The sequence below is a fragment of the Caretta caretta genome, chromosome 17 (genome assembly GCF_965140235.1).
Source record: "Caretta caretta isolate rCarCar2 chromosome 17, rCarCar1.hap1, whole genome shotgun sequence".
Classification (NCBI taxonomy): domain Eukaryota; kingdom Metazoa; phylum Chordata; order Testudines; family Cheloniidae; genus Caretta; species Caretta caretta.
In genome coordinates this window covers 20,173,757-20,190,512 of record NC_134222.1, presented here as the reverse complement: position 1 = coordinate 20,190,512, position 16,756 = coordinate 20,173,757, and the positions used below count along the sequence as shown (strand labels likewise).

The 16,756-nt window shown below is 49.4% G+C and overlaps 1 protein-coding gene across 8 annotated transcripts in view; it reads left to right on the top strand.

The window, feature by feature from the left end:
• Nucleotides 1-16,756, top strand: part of POR (cytochrome p450 oxidoreductase) — a 60,088-nt gene that overhangs the window by 36,829 nt on the left and 6,503 nt on the right. For all 8 annotated transcript variants that reach the window (XM_048823701.2, XM_048823699.2, XM_048823695.2 and 5 more), the window contains 10 exons: nucleotides 1,881-1,929; nucleotides 2,859-2,987; nucleotides 4,310-4,459; nucleotides 5,773-5,897; nucleotides 6,887-6,976; nucleotides 8,013-8,111; nucleotides 11,375-11,491; nucleotides 12,752-12,870; nucleotides 14,406-14,587; nucleotides 15,835-15,984. In XM_048823701.2, coding sequence (XP_048679658.1) covers nucleotides 1,881-1,929; nucleotides 2,859-2,987; nucleotides 4,310-4,459; nucleotides 5,773-5,897; nucleotides 6,887-6,976; nucleotides 8,013-8,111; nucleotides 11,375-11,491; nucleotides 12,752-12,870; nucleotides 14,406-14,587; nucleotides 15,835-15,984 — 1,210 coding nt within the window. The remainder of the gene's footprint in view (nucleotides 1-1,880; nucleotides 1,930-2,858; nucleotides 2,988-4,309; nucleotides 4,460-5,772; nucleotides 5,898-6,886; nucleotides 6,977-8,012; nucleotides 8,112-11,374; nucleotides 11,492-12,751; nucleotides 12,871-14,405; nucleotides 14,588-15,834; nucleotides 15,985-16,756) is intronic.

The following is a 16,756-nucleotide window of genomic DNA, read 5'->3' as shown; positions in this document are numbered from 1 at the left end:
CCATCTGAACTGGAGGTCTGTGTTGAGCTGCAAGGTTCTGAGCTTGCGTCGCGTTGAGGTTTGCCCGAGACGGGGCGGGAGTTCCGGGGAGCTGTGCAAAGTGAAACGTCTGTTCAGCTTGTTGGCTGGATTTTGAGATGAAGAAGCCCTGCGACTGACCAGCCGGGGTCCTCGAGGCTTCCTGAATGTAGGGACTGCCAAACCAGAAGAGAATAATTGCACATCTAGTCTGGTAGCATATCTCTAGCAGTGGTCATCGCCTGCCGCCCACCGGTGCAGCGCCGGTGGGAGAAGGAGAGCTTATTCCCAATCCCAGACTGGAGATCAGCTTTTACTCACGCCAGGTCTATACTAGGTGCGCTTTGCTGGTACAGTTATCCCAGGCCCCCATCCTTGCTGAGTAAAGCAAGCTATGCTAGCAAAAGTACAGTGTGATCGATAGAACTGTCTGCTCTGTAGGGTTTGGCCAGCACAGCTGTCTTTGTCAGGGATGTCTCCCCATCACACCTCTGACTGATCTGGGTAGGCCATCCAAAGTTGGTAGTGTGGATCTGGACTTAGAAGCATGAGGAGTAGCAACCCCTTCTAGTCTGTATCCTCGCTAGCTTAAGTGCAGATGCTGCTTTTATTCATATAGATGATTCATTGTTGTTGTTTTTTAATTCTTTCTCCACTTGAGCTCTTTCTTCCTGTTGCAGTGAGTTCAGTGGTTAATGTTGCATAAAAGCATTTTGATTGTTTCCTTTGTGTGACTTCACTGAGTGCCTTCTGGGGCTGGTTAAACAAAAGCATTCGATTTTGAACGTCTCTGTGCAACTTGCTGTGTTTACAGACGTCTATCCGAGCTCTGCTTTCTAGATTAAATAGTCCTTGGGCTAGAGTTACAAAGGGATTTAGGTGCTTGAAGATGCAGCTGGGCGCCCAGAGGGATTTATGAAAGTGCCAAAGTGAGTTAGGCACCTGACTCCCATGGGCGCCCCAACCCCAGTGACCGATTATTTCTGCTGTACTTCTCGGTCTGTCTCTTGTGGCCAAAGTGGAAGCACCATTGCTCAAGGCGAGGGTGTACCCATGGATTCATAAAGCAGTGATGTAATCTCAGTAGCTAGGGCAATTAAACCAAGAAAATAATCGAGACGGGGAACAGTGTCTGGGAGAGAGGGAGTGTCACTGTTCGCTGTGTGTTCTTGGTTTCCAGTGACGCTAGCGTGTGAAGATCAAGGAGGGAACAGAAGTAGTCAGGCCCTACCACCTTGAAGAGGTTTATGCTTCCAACATAAGTGTTTCAGTCTCAATCCATAGCCCAGTGTCCCCCAGTCTGGGGGAGGCACAGGGGAGCAGAAGGCTCTTGTATCGCCTGCAGCTAATTCAATAGATTGTTTTGTAATCCTGAGTCGTGTCTGCATTTTAGGGTGGGGAGCTTAGGACGGGGAAACAGGTGTGTGTGTGTGTGTGTGTGTGTGTGTAAGTTACTGCCCATCTCCTTTTGGGGCTGACTTTCCCCTCCCCTTCCTTCCCCACCCATTGGTCTCCCCAGTACATGTCACTTTGCGGATCATCCAACTGCCAGTGCTCTTGGAGTGGGCTGATCTCATCTCTCAGGGTGGTGAGGGAAAGTCCTCTCTGCTCCATCACTCCCATCCTGCTCCAGGTTCCATGTAGGTAGGATCTCAGGGTTATTAATGCACCTGGGCCCTTGTGAATGGCAGCGGGACATGTTCACCAGGCTGTTCCCCTCTGTAGCCTTATCCCGCCTCTGTGAAGCAGATCTCTTCCCTAGCCATGTGTAGCAAGCTCCTGCTCCACGCTCTCAGACTGCCCCATTCTGCCTCTCTTCGGATTACACATCAACTGAAAGGGAGGCCTTTGCTGTCTTTCAGAACATCCTTGGTGAGGGAGACCAGCTTCGTTGAGAAGATGAAGAAAACGGTAAGTTTTTCTTTCTCTTTTCTGAAGCTGTGGAAGGAGCAGGTTCTTCCTGTTTAGCCAGTGTGGAGGGGATGGAGGCCTCTTCCTTCCCTATGGTGAGAGAATTGCCTATCCAATTCCTGCCACTGTTCATGGCACTCTGGGGGGGGCTGGGCAGCTTCTTGTGTGAGTTACTAGACCCCTCCAGCGCTAAAGAAGCAGGAGCTGCTTAGCAGCTGAGCTGTCTAGCTAGCATCAGCAGTGAGCTGCTGGGAGATGGATTCGGTCCTGCTACTAATGAGCATCTTTGTGCAGTACCCGAGTTCTGGAAGGCTAGTCAAATTAAATAAAAAGGAGGGTGGGAAATCAGGGCTGTTTCTCTGCAGATATCCTTTTGTACTAGACAGATGAAATCTGCCTCTTTGAAGAGAGAGGTAATTCAGGTGAGGGCTTAGCAACAAAGGGAAGTGTAATGTGAGGTTGGGGTCAGGAGGAAAATGGTGGATTCCTTAAACTCCCTGGCTGATCATTATTTGTGGTAGCACCGGCTACCAAACGCCTCAGAATGACCAGTTTCCAAACGCCTCAGAATGACCAGTTTCTGCTCGAAGGAGTTCCTATTCAAAGGAGCTGTTCTCCAATCACACACTGTTCATCGCTCCCCAACCCCCTCACAGAATAATAACGTAGCAGGTTTTTTTAGCGGGTGTCCACGGTGGATCTCAAAGCACTGTGCGAGCAGTAATTTAGCCTCCCAGTCCCAGTGCGTAGGTATTGCAGAGAAGCCCAGAGATGTGATTTGCCCAAGTTTGTGTCAGAGTCAGGAATAGAATCCAGGACTCCTGACTCCCGGTCCTTTCCTTTAACCATGACAACACCCTCCTTGCTCCTGAACTCCAGTTACTGGCCAAATTAGCAACTCGTGTGTAACTGCATCTCTGTCTTTCCAGGGGCGAAACATCGTGGTGTTTTATGGTTCCCAGACTGGTACAGCAGAGGAGTTTTCCAACCGCCTTTCCAAAGATGCCCATCGGTACGGCATGCGAGGCATGTCAGCGGACCCTGAGGAGTACGATATGGTAAGTTAAACTTCGCTGCACACAGCATCTTTACTCTTATCGAATTCCGTGCGTGCGAAGGATATGTAAGTGGTGCCTGCGACCCGCGGGCATGCTGAAGGGATGTGTTATTAATTAACAAAGAAGGGGAAGAGCTGTTAGCATCGGCTGCTTGCAGCAATTATTAAGTAACTGTGGGCCCAGTAAGATACGGCACAGGGATGAGGAATGTGTCCTTGAACCATTTAGTGCTAGCAAAATCAAGGGCCTTAGCCCCTGGAGAATGATGTGCTGCTTCTTGTGGGAACGAGGAGGGGGTCACCACCTGCTTTACAGAGTTATTCCAAAAAGGGGAGCAATCGTGAACTGAAACAACCATTTTTAGGGTCCCCCAAGGAGCCAGACTTTCCCGTCTGCTGGGAGGAGAGATTGGGCCAATGGATTTCTCCCTTTCTGGCAGTGGGACCGGGGCAGGGCCGTGAGCCGCCGAGCTTGGGTGTGCTCTGGGGCTTCAAGCAGGTTCTTGGCTTGATTGTGCCAAGAGCAGGAGCTGAACAGGGCAGATCATGCCGGGCAGTGAAAGGGTGGGAACAAGCAGGAAGCTGTTGTGGGCCGTTTGGAAAGAATGAGCTAGCCGCCTCTGGAGAGCTCGCCCGCTCTGGGTCGTGTTCCTCCGTTAGCTGAACGGAGACCTCTGTGGCCTCGGCAAGCCAGTCAGATGTGCTACTGAAGAGTATAGACAATAATAGCTGCTTACAAAGTGAAGTGAGCCAGAAGCTCCTCTTCTGAGGCCTGGCTGGGTAGGAGGCCACCTTGCTCTGGGATCTGAGTCAGAGAGGACCTTCGCTCCGAAGAGGAATTGGACCTCATGCTCTTAGAACCAGTGGGTGAGAGAAATCTCTCAGCTGGGGCCAGAATCAGTGCTCCGAAGTCCTTGCAGATGTTCCACCACCTCTGTATCACAGAGGACACCTCGGTTCTGGTGACCTGATAGGTCACCTTTACCCTGGGAATCTGTCGCCAGGCAACCTGAAGGGTTCTGAGGTGCTATTTGGTCTCACCACTCATAGCCTGTTCAGAATATTCCTTGGTGCTTTCCTGAAGAGTAAGAATGTTAACCACAGTGTCCTGGCCGCAATCCTGTTGGTTAACAATGCAAAGTAACACCAGACAATTGCCACATTGCACACCAGAGGCAGTTGCATTTTAGTGGTGGTGATGTGAACCTCTCTCCCCCCCCCCCCCCCCACCGTAATAACGTTCACAATGATTGCTCTGGGATCCTTGAAGTTGAGAAGTGTTACATAATGTAAGGAACTTAATCTCTCTGGCCTTGTTTCTAGTCTGATCTGAGCCGCCTCTCTGAGATTGACAATTCCTTGGCTGTGTTCTGCATGGCTACGTACGGAGAGGGTGATCCCACAGACAATGCTCAGGATTTCTATGACTGGCTGCAGGAGACTGATACTGACCTGACTGGTCTCAAATTTGCAGTAAGTAAACCAGCTCTGCGCTACTGCTTATGCCTGATTTAGGCATGAAAGTCCCCCATGCATATGCCCAAATCAGACATGAACTTACAAGTGAGCATGCAATCTCAGTTTGCATGCCTTGCATCCATGCCTTGCATGTCTATGTCAGGGGCTCACCATTGTGTGCTGCATGTTTGCAAACATGGTTCTGTGTGCTTTAAAAATGACTCATGACTCCCTCCTTCCCCTCTGCATCATGAAGGATCATTGAGTCCATATTGCTGCAGACGGCGTCTAGCATGCACTTGAATGCGAAGGCTGTAACTAAGTTACAGGCTACTGTTATTGTTTAGCAGGCTAATTGGACAGCCTTAGGCCAGATATTCTCCTGCAAATTAGGTCATTCCAAGAAGCATATCATTTCTTTCCTGTATTTAAATTTAATAATTGCTACCTACCTCCCCTGCAGATTTCCTGGGCTGGGTGGTACCCAGAATTGCAAAGCATGAGATAATCCATTGCTTGGTCTCCAAATGAGGTAGTTTCACCCCAGTGGGGGTATAACATACGGTACAAAGACGTCCATCGCTGACAATGGAATGGAAGGGATGGTAGATTAGAGAGCTGGATATTGATGAGAGATGTATAGCCAAGTGCTCTGTTTGGCCCCAGAAGAGGTGCCACTTCCCTCACTCTTTCCCACTCATGTGCCTGAACCAGTGTGGCCTAGTGGACAGAACTCCAGACTGGGAGTCAGGAGACCTGGGTTCTATCCCTGGCTCGACTGGCCTGTGGGGTGACCTTGGGCGAGTCCCTTCCCTGCAACATACCTCAGTCTCCCCATCTGTAAAGTGACCACCTTTGCAAAGCACTTTTGAAATCTCCTGATGAAAAGTGCTATGAAAGAGCAAGGTGGTGATATTCAGATTATTTATAATGGGGGAGAGGACAGTTCAGACTCATGGCTCATTCAGTGCTGGGCCTCTTTCTTGAGGCTTCTCAAAAGGAGCCAGTTTGGGGGTGCTTTTTAGTACGGTTCTGTCCCTCAGGAACTGAAACCCCCAGCTCACTTCAGAGAACACCAAATAACCAGGAGATGGGGACAGCTTTTGGTCACTGTGGAGCTGGGCTGAATTTGAACCAGTGACCTACAATAGTGGTGAAAGGTTATAGCCACAGAAAACCTACCTCCTTAGCCAGCCAGAGCCCTCCAAATGGGCTCCTCGACTCCTTTTGATAGAGATTTTATATGTTTATAGCCATCCTCTTTGGCGTGAGGTTTTTGAATTAATGCATTGACTTCATCTGATTGATTGACTGTCATTCTCTTCCAGGTGTTTGGGCTGGGCAACAAGACTTACGAGCACTTCAATGCGATGGGGAAATACGTGGACAAGAGGCTGGAGCAGCTTGGAGCCCAGCGGATATTTGAGCTCGGCATGGGAGATGATGATGGGAAGTGAGTAGAGTTGGATGTTTGCTTTGAGCATTGGCTGGCTCGGAGCAAGCACAGAAGAACAGACCATATTGTGTGTGTGTGTCTCTATAAAACGTATGGGGGCTAACGTTCTGCTAACTAGCATATGTACCTAGCAGGGACTGGCTGGGGCTAGGATGTCTGCTGAATTGGGAAGTGGGCTTTACGTCCTCACTGGGACAGAGACCTGTGGGATTGCTGTTCGGTTCAGAGTCACGTCGTTTGCCAGATCCCTTGTGCCTCAGGAGCTGTTTTCATAGAGGCAGCGGGGTGTAGCTAAAATTTTTTAGCTTTCAAGTGTACAAACTAGCTGGACCCCTCTGTGTCTCCCTCAACCCCACGTCCGTCTCTGCCTGACACACTGTTGTTACTGTAGCTTTTGATTTGCCTTTACGTGCACGGGTGCAATCACTCCTGCGATTATCCCAGCAAATGGAAACTTGCATTGGCCCAGAGCTTGCCTTAAGTGTTCTCAGTCTGAAGTTAAACCTGTTCAATAAAATAAAGGCCTCCCGAAACCTTGACTGATCTTTCTAGGTAATGCTGCCTGCAGACTCCCCACCTGGGCCTCTGATCTTATTAGTGAGGGTCACGTGTGGAGAGGAAACCTCTGGAGGAAAAACCCAGAAGTGCAGAAAGCATTGCTGTACATTCTTCTGTGTGAACTGGAGTTCACCAGTATCTGACCGGCACCCTCTTGTATGGCTGCTGCCTGAATCACTGATGATATTGCTGAAGTGGAGACATGGCCCGGGTCTGAATGTGAATTCGTCATCCTAGCTCCCTAGGGTCCAGCTAAAATTAGTTGTTTGGTGCGTGAACTAGAGGAGGGCAGGTACGGAGGGGTGCACGGGGTATGGGAGGAGATATTGCATTGGGGCCTCACCCTGCAGTTTGCTTCCGGAGCACCCCTCTGGCTGGCTGTCCAGGACATGGCATTGACACTGCTACTTCTCTCCTGCCCTGAACAGCCTGGAAGAAGACTTCATCACTTGGCGTGAGCAGTTCTGGCCGGCAGTGTGCGAGCACTTTGGCGTGGAAGCTACCGGAGAGGAGTCCAGGTAAGTGTGGGAGCAGGGGAGATACCGGCATGGATTTTTTTGCAGAAATCCCAAGTGAAAAGTGGCATTTTGGCATCCAATCCCCATCCAGGCCTGAGCTGGTGTCTGCTTTTCAAAGAGCAAAGACTCACCCCATTGAGACTTAAAAGTAGCGAGAAACCTTAAGTAGATTCACCCTTGTAAATGAAAGAGGGTCCAGTCCAAACATCCCTACGTCCTGGGCTAAGTGACTTCAGATCAGAACTTTTTTGGCTCCATTTGTTGAGTTCACTTCTCCATGGCACAAAACTCTTTATAAATAGTTGTCAAGTTGTCAACCTGGTGATGAGTCCAGTGATGCTGCTGCTGTTTCTCTGGTCTCCCTCTTGTGTCTCACTAGGCCATCTTCCAGGCGCTGCCCTACCCCATTTATCGTGCTCTGATAAAATACTTAGATCATCTGCCAAAGCGAGCCTGGGCACCAACATGTCACGCTGAATACTGAGTGAATGCAGTCTAGAACCATCTCTCTCCCTGTAGTTCATAAACTGTAGTTCATAAATGGGGACCGTTTGTCTGACGGCCTAAAGCTGATGAATTTTGTGTCGATTAACAGCTTGGGAGCAAAGTCCCGCAAAGATCGTTTTCCAATCAGTCATAAAGCGTTCAGCAAATATCAGCACTTAGTGAACATTGTTTTGCCTTTGGAAGCTTCCCCAGGTAGCTCTGGCCCTGATCTCTTCTGAGTAAGCTGAGGGTTGTGCCAAATTACTAAGTGTTTTTTGTGATGAGGCCTGTGGTCTCTAGGCCATTAGACTGAGACCTCCAAACTTGTGGTATGTGTGACCTAAGCAGCTTTGACCAGCATTTTTGAAGCTTAAAATGCTAAAATAACCCATCATGCCGCTACTTCCCACCACTTCCAAAAGTGCTTTCTCTGCATAGGGACTTTGACTGGGAAAAGAGGGTTATTGATTACACCCAGCAAATCAGATGCAACACATTGTCCAAGCTGTGTTCGGTGGTTCACAGCTGCCTCCTTTCTCTCTTTCTCCAGCATCCGTCAGTATGAGCTGGTGGTCCACACAGACATCAATATGAACAAGGTCTACACTGGCGAGATGGGCCGGCTGAAGAGCTACGAAAGCCAGAAACCGTAAGTACCAGATTATTCCAGGTAACTTTGGCTGAGAGTGGTCAGTGCAGAAAAGTCAAGGAGCATGTCCTTCAAAGCCTAATATTAAATGCTCTGCTGGAAGTTGTCATTTCCCTACCATGGCCTCCTAAAATCCCCGCCAGTGCTTAGACCATAAACTCTTCGGGGCAGTCTCTTGTATTATGTGTGTACAGTACGTAACACAGTGGGACTCTGACTGGGGCCTCTAGGTGCCACCTGGATAATGAGGATTAATACAATGGTGATGAAAAGACAGCTATATTAGACATGCTGTTGTAGACTTCGGCTTTTGAATTTAGCCAGTGCTGTTTAAGGCCACACTAGGAATTAAGTTGTTCCTGCATGGCCATGCCATTGTATATACAAAACCCATGTGCAAAGGCTTATTCTGCCTGCATTACATTGTCTGTGTGGGCATATTTTGCAGATTAAACCCCACTATTTGAATGTGTGGCGGTAAAATACCCGAGTCGAGATTGAGAAACAAAAGTCGTGTTCCACAGTGACCTGACGGAAATGCTGCTACTGACTTTCACCTAGAACTTCGGGACGCTCTTCTCTCCTGTCTCATTCCCGAGCCCTGATTTAGTTTCCAAGAAAAAGCATTGAGACAAATGCATTGGCGAGGTCAGAGCAGAGCCACAAATGTGGTTGTAATGAAAGGTTGAGGCCTGTGAGGAAGTCTAAGGGGGAAGCCAGCTGTCTTCTGCAGGGGAGAGGCCTCAGTTTCATGTAGGACAGAAGAAGGAAGAGAAAGATTACTTGGGTTAAGTATCAGGAATAACCATAAGGATCAAGCTGCCAAGGGAAGCTCTGCCCGGATAGTCAAGGCTAGAAACCCGTTCCTTAGGGACGGTGTAAAGATAATGAAATCAGTCCTGTTGAACTGCAGCGTGATGGAGGGGTAAATGTCCCAGTAGAGGGCTTCTTCAGATCCAACTGATCTGATCTAGTTTTTCATGCTACCAGGAGGAGCCATTTTGGGCTAGTGAGAGAGAGCACTGATGCATCTTCTAATACTGTGTCAGTTTACAAGATTGCATTGTACTAACTTTCAACTCATTTAGGGGGGTGGAAGAAGAGAGGAAGGGTGGCGCAGTGGGTTAGGCACTAGATTGTGACTTGAGAGACCAGAGTTCAATTTCCTGCTCTGCCACAGACTTTGTGTGTGACCTGGGGCAAGTCACTTAGTCTCTCTGAGCCTCAGTTTGCCACCTTTAAAATTGGGATAATAGTACTGCCCTAATGGGGTTTGGTAAATACGTTAACGATTGGGATGTGCTCAGATGCTACAGTTATAGGGGCCATATAAGTACGATAGATAGATGAAGGGGGTGGAAGGAGCTTCCAAGCCATAGCCCTCTCTTAGCTGCCCTTCTGGAATGGCAGTTCCTGAACTCAGTGTGTTGTGAAATACCCTCTGCTCCCTTGAGTGTAGAAGGCCAGTGAGGAAAAACCATGTGACGCTCTCAGAAGATCCATGCACATGTTGCAATGTCTATTGAAACGTGCTCCAGAGAGGGTGGGGACAGCGTCACTAATTTGCAGACAGATAATAGAAACCAGCGCTTGGCACAGAACCTGGAAGGACAAAACCCCATGAAAAGTCCATTGCATTTTCCCTGCGGTGTCTATTAACCTTCAGAGGTTTGGCCCTGTAAAGCCGCGAAGCTGCGATCCAACAGAAAGTCCTCTGATACCAGGTGCAAGGTCACCCTCTGCATTCTCTCAGTAAGGACACTGTGGCTGTTCTTCTCCTTAGGCAATGATCCTTTGGGTTGGCTCACGAGCAGCGCTGCATTTGGGAACTGAAACGCTGCGCACCCTCCCCTAGTGCTGTTGGAGGGAGAAATCCTAGCGGTTCACAGGAGCTGCTTTCCCTCTTGGGAGCTACAGGGGAATTGCAACACTTCGAACAGGCTGTAATAAAAAAACCCCTTTCTGGCAGGCGGGAACTGGTACTTGCTGAATGCTAGAGGCTACGTTTTTAGCCAGGGCGTTTTAACAGTGTACAGATTTGAGAGGCTGAATGGACTTGTGTTTGAGACGCTAAATTAGCAATCAGGAGTTCTGTTCTTGGCTTTGCTACTCGTAGACTCTAAGGTCAGAAGGGACCATCATGATCATTTAGTGTTACCTGCACATTGCAGGCCACTCACTTGCTGGATGGCCTTAGAGGAATTGCTCAGTTTTCCCCATCTGTACGAGAGAGGATCCTTTCTTATAATCCTTCCTTATCTCACCTGGGCATTTGGGTTAAATTCGCTAGTGCATATGAGGTGCTCTGACGATGTGTGCTCTAGAAAAGTGTATAAATAAATAGGATTTTAGTTCCTGAATACCTGTTGCATTCAGTGCTACCTGCTGGCATCTCTCTCTCTGGGCAGGAACAAACTTAGGGGCCGGATCTGAAGACCTTTCTTTGTAACCTTGATTAAAGCAGCACCTACAGCAACTTGGATTGGGTCCGCATTCTGCAAAACCTGTCGATTTTCCTTGGACGTTTGGGGAGGTGGGAGATACGTGAGGGTTGGTGTGATAGGGAGGGAATTGGGGGTCTTTCATCTCTTTGGTTGGTTACTTTTGTGCTGTTGGCAAGGATTTGCTGCTTGGTTTTTATTATTTTGGTATGGACAGTTTTAAAGTTTGTCAAAAGCTCCTGGGCCATCACATCTATGATTATAAGTGGAAAGAGACTAATTTGTAATCTCCCTGGCACCTGCTTGTAGACTTAATGCAGGGAGCTCTGCATTCATCCCCATGCGTCAGCAGTCAGGCTGTAGGTGGTGACCTGGGAGCTTCTATAACCAAGTGCTGCAAAGTGGAATAAACTGTATTCCTGCCATATCGGGGAGTGGGGGTGTCAGAGGTTGAGGTACTATTGTGCTGGGAACAGTAATATGAATACTTGCTCTTATATAGTGCATTTCATCTGTAGATCTCAAAGCACTTTACAAAAGAGGTGGTATCCCCATTTTATAGATGGGGAGACCCATAAGTAGAAGGACCTGGAAAAGGAAGGTCTTATCCATTGATGTTTTCATGCCTCCAAGCCAGCCAGCTGTTACTCTGTGTAAAGTCAACTACTGACCTATCAAAAAAAAGAAAAGCTCCATTAGAAAAAGGAAGAAAATGAACCAAAAGATCCGTGCAATGGGGTGAAACTAATCGTGCCTTAAGTTGCACAGAACAAGGATACTGTAAAGTCTGGTTGTAAATGGAGTGCTTGCTGTTCCCTCCAGCCCGTTCGATGCAAAGAACCCTTTCCTGGCACCTGTTACCCTGAACCGAAAGCTGAACCAGGGCGGAGAGAGGCACCTCATGCACTTGGAATTGGACATCTCTGGCTCCAAAATCAGGTACCCCTCCGCTGGGGGATATTATACTGGGACAAGGTGTGGGACCATAAGTGAAGCTCGGGAATTCACGTGCCTGACTCCTCCCAGAGCTTAGATTGGAGTCTCACTATTGTGTTTTCTGGCACCAAGGTTCCTTTGTGGTTTTGGATCAGGATAACTTTGACCAATTTTTATTTTTCTCCTTGCAGTTATTTCCTCCTGTCTTAAATACTGTGTTGTTTAGTCACAGAACGGCTGCCGTGTTCCACCCCAGAGGTGGCTGTATGTGTCGGTCACAGTTGAGGAATCCCTGTAGCTGCAGTCTAATGGTCTTTGGGCTCCTTCTTCAGTAAATATGCTAGAAGAAGAGAGCATCATCATGGGATCAGTACACTCATCTTTCTGGCCTCACTTCAGACAGGGCTGTTCAGGCATCTCACTATAATGGGCTGGACCCCCTGAGATATCACCTGAGGCGCTAACGATATCACTGAGCCCCTCTTTTTCTGCCAGCCTGGGCCCCCTTGATCCCTGTCTTGCCGAGCCAGGCTCTTAAGCCTCCTCCAGCAAAGCTCACAGGCAGGGCCACCCCCAGCTGCGGAAGATACAGACGCTGAGATCAGCTCTGGGAGGACTCAGCTTAAGGGACTTACTATAGCACCCAGATGTTCACCCCCCTTGGGTATAAGGCCAAAGTTATATGAAGTTCGCCTCCTCCCTCGATGTGGAGGAAGGTATGCCCCCCTGTTAGAAATTGTATAAACTGGGTTATATTATAAACAATAGATAATTGTAACACTACAAAAAGGTATATTTTAAGTGGATAAAGAGGTGGGAAACAGAGCAAAGCAGATTACTAAGAAAATTGTACAAGGCAGCAAACTAAGCTAGATTCCCTAAAGAAACTGGTTACAAATAATTCCTCACCCTAGATATTGGTTCAGGTAGAGTCATTCACAGGCCAGAGGTTTCTTTTCTAGCTTGGGCCCAGCAGTCCCCCCCCCCCCCCCCTTCAGTTCCAGTCCTTTTGTTTCCAGGTGTTTTCAAGTATCTCTTTTGGGTGGGAAGCAGAGGAGAAGCAAGCTGAAGACAATCGTTGTTTTCCTCCCCCACCTTATGTAGAATTTCCATAAGGCGGGAACCTTTTGTTTGATTCCCCCCATCCCCCTGTGGAACAGTTCAGCAGTCCAAGATGCAGGTTAGTATCAGGTGACCAGGTCACCTGACTCTACAGCGTTCATGAGTCAGTGTTGCATGTTGATATCCTTTTCCTCTCCCTAGGTATGAGTCTGGGGACCATGTTGCTGTGTACCCAGCTAACGACACATCACTAGTGAACCAGATCGGCGAGATTCTGGGCGCAGATCTGGATATGATCATGTCCTTAAACAACCTGGATGGTTAGTAGTCCAAACAAGAGTGATCGTTCCAGCAGCTGAGCGGAAATTTGCTCCTTTTCTTTGTGTCTGAGTTTTTGTGTGTTACTTATGCAGAGTGAGGTTATCCCTACATGAGACGAACTGAAGAACTGCTTTTGACCATGCTATCCGTATTTTTGCAGAGAAGGATCTTTTGGTTTGGATCATACTTGGCCTGAGGCTCTAAGAATCAGAGCAGTGGATTTGATCCTTCTGCCTTTCCATCAGGACCCAGATTAGGAAGAACTTCAGATCCTGCTGTCTCTGTGGGGCGGGGACCATATTTTTGTTCTGTGTTTGTACAGCATCTAGCACTGCTGAGTTTTGGTCTGTGACCGTGGCTTTTAGTGTCACCAAAATACAAATAATTCATCATCGTAGAAACATAGGGCTCAAAGGGACCTCAAGAGGTCGTCGGTTCCATCCCCCTGCACTGAGGCAGGATTATGGATAACTGGCATTACTACTGCCGAGTTTGAGTGCCGTTACGTAATGAAGTAGCTCCGTTGGGAACGTGCTACGCAGACGTATGCACAAGCGAGGCGACTGACATGCCCCTCGTTACAGGATACCAGAGCGAGTCTGCTGTGTCCTCCCCATACATTACCTACTCGGCAGCACCAGAACGGCACTTGCTCCCGAGCGCCATTATTTAATTAAAGGGTTCGTCTCTGCCTTGCGGCGTATTAAACTGTGCAGTGATAGGGCCCTTGTCACAGCACCGCACATCCTTCCACACATGGCTCTCGGCAGAGTCCGCCGAGGTTGCTGACCCTCCTCGATGGCACTCTGGCAGGACAGCCTGTAAAAGCTGTGAACGGACACCGTGTGGGGCGTGCGGCCTTTTCACCTGCAGTTCTCTTCTTTTGTGTTGGACAGTAGCCTAGTCTGGACTCCTTGAAAACAGGTTGTTATAGGGCAGGGACACCCAAGCTTTACCCTCGGAAGGGAACTTCCTGGTGGCTGAGAGCCAGGGCCGGCTCCAGGCCCCACCTTTCCAAGCAGGCGCTTGGGGCGGCATTCAGAACGGAGCGGCGTCCCCTCCTCTTCCGGGCACGGCGGCGACTGCTTGGGGCAGCAAAATTGGTAGAGCCGCCCCTGCTGAGAACCAGTGCCCCAGTTTCCAGACGGTGAAGCAGCTTGTCCACTTCTTTAACATGCAGGTAGTGACGACAAGCTCCCGGCCTGCAGGGCCCTCTGTCTGTTACAGCCACTGGCAGCATACCTTGGACTCTTTCCTAGCTCACTAAACTGAATTAACTCCGGCTTATGTGACTGATCATCGGGGTAGTCACGGAGCATTTGTGCTGGTGATTAGAGTTAATTACACTTAGTGATTACAGATTCATTCAGAGGGTGCTTGATCCACTAGGCCACACTGCCTTCCGTGAAGTCAGTTCCCCTTTCTGTGTCTGTTGCCCCATAAATGTGGTCTTCCTCATGTACTTTCTTTCTAATGGCCTCACAGAGTCTCAACAGTGTTGCTGAATTTCAGCCTCCTCTTTTCCCTTCCCCAGAGGAATCCAATAAGAAGCATCCGTTCCCCTGCCCCACCACGTACCGGACAGCCCTGACCTATTATCTGGACATCACCAACCCACCGCGCACCAACGTCCTGTACGAGCTGGCTCAGTATGCCACAGACCCCAACGAGCAGGAACACCTCCGCAAGATGGCGTCTTCCGCTGCTGAGGGCAAGGTGAGCACGCCATTGCTTCTGTGGGCGAGGAGGCTGTGTAATAGGGATTCTCTCTGTATGGGCTGGTGGCGGGCTGTCTAGGAACTGCCAGACGGGTCTGTCTAGCTCAGTGTCCTCTTTCGGACACTGGCTGCTCCTGGATGGATAACGAGGGTGTAACCTGTTTGTAGAAGTTCCATCCTGTAACCTGTCAAAGGTTGGCTTATGCCTTGAAGTATGAGGATTTATATAGATGGGTTTTTTTGGTAAATATAAAATATTTTACCATTTGTAATGTAACTGGGGCTGAACTAATTATCCATCTATGTGTCCAAGGCTGACGATATGTCATGGCAAAACGAGGGGGGAAATCATACTTAAAGTAAATAATGGCCCACAAACCTTGTAATTGGTTTTGCCACTGGGAAAGGGTTAACTAGGTGTCATGAGTAGTTAAACCCCTGAATATCCACCTGAGACAGCCAGGTGTGTACAAATCCCTAGTAGAGCCTTGGGCAGCCGGAGCTAGACAGGGGAGAAAAAGACAAGGAAGGTTTCAATGAGTGTGTGTGTTTTGGTTCTTTCCCAAAATGTTGGCATTAGGAGCCTAAATCTCATTGACCTCCAGTGAGACTCAGGCACCCATGTGTCTCAGTCACTTCTGGACACGGGACTTTGGAGCCTACGGGTCAAAGGTATTTTTGAAAATGTTGCCCCTAATCTTTGTCAATGCCAAGTGTCCGGGTGAAGGTGGAGAGGACAAACAGAGGCCTTAGCGGTGGCTTGCCTTGGTTATTAGGAGAGAGGCTGGGTGAACTCCAAGAGTCCTATCTTGCTTGGTCTGTGACAGTGGCCTGTGCCACGTGACAGGGCAGGGAGGTAGCGCCGGGTGGGGTGGGGTGGGCGGAGGAGTGTTCTGGGGGAGGAGTTAAAGGCCGTGAGTGCAGGTATCGCTGGGAGTGGCTTTGCTGATGGCAGGCAGAGTGCTTCCACCTGCCCTGCAGAAATAACTTTCCCCAGCCCCATCCATCTCGGTGCAACTCCCCGTGTTTCTGCTACAATTTCCTCTCCTGCGCTCCCTACACAGAGCTGCTCCTTCATTGTGCCAAAGGATGGGTGCAAGGAAACCGGGTGACTGATGTCCGATAGTCACCGATTTTAAGTCCACGAGGGATGATGATTATCCTCTAGTCTGACCACCTGTGTCTCACAGGCCATAGGATTTCACCTTTGCCTTGTTCTCCTGTCTACACTCTCTGTGCACCTAGACGCTGTACCTCAGCTGGGTTGTGGAGGCCAGAAGGAACATACTAGCCATCCTGCAGGATGTATCTTCTCTCCGACCTCCCATCGACCACCTCTGTGAGCTGCTGCCCCGCCTGCAGGCCCGTTACTATTCGATTGCCTCCTCTTCCAAGGTGAGTCCTTTCCCTATGCCTCCAGGAGCTGGGCAGTCTATCAGCCCTGGGGAAGGACTTTGTTTCTTGGCATGAGCAACTGAGCAACCCTGAGAGAGTCCCCTCCCTTTCCAACCCCCCAGCCATCCTGACAACTCCCTGCATGGTTGGGCACCTGGGGGCTGGAAAAGGAATGCAGGGATTTCCCCTTTAAGGAAACACATCCTGTGTGCTTGGTCTTCCACATGTGGGATGCAGAATCAGTGTCCCCATCACAGCCCTGAGGCTGCCTCGCTCTGCTCCTGCTGCTCTAGGGCCCTGCTTCCATGGCTTGGTAACTAGGTGGATTCTGGAGGTAAATACTCCGTGCCTTGGGATTGTTTTTGTTCGCACTTTGTGCCAGGAGCTCAGAATGGGGCAGAGCCCTACACCTCAGCTCTGAGTGTGCACCGGGCTGAAGCCGTAGCTGAGACTCAGACTGACGTCAGGTCTGCTGCAGTAATAAGTTTTCTGCGAGGCTGGAGATGCCGTTACAAGCTAGCTCAGGTCAACGGGATGCTGAATTGAAAATGTCCTGAGCTGTCATTTGGAGAGAAGCAGAGGAACAGCCCGGCCCAGGGATCTGACATGGTATTGCGGGAGAGGTGCATCCTCTGGAACAGAGCACAGCATCCTTTCAGTTACACATCCCGCACGCCGATGCAGAGCTCCCGTTCCCCCAGATAGCCCCTGCTGACCTAGCTCCGTCCCTAACTCTAACAGAGAGAACTTGGGGTGCAGCAAAACCTCTCCT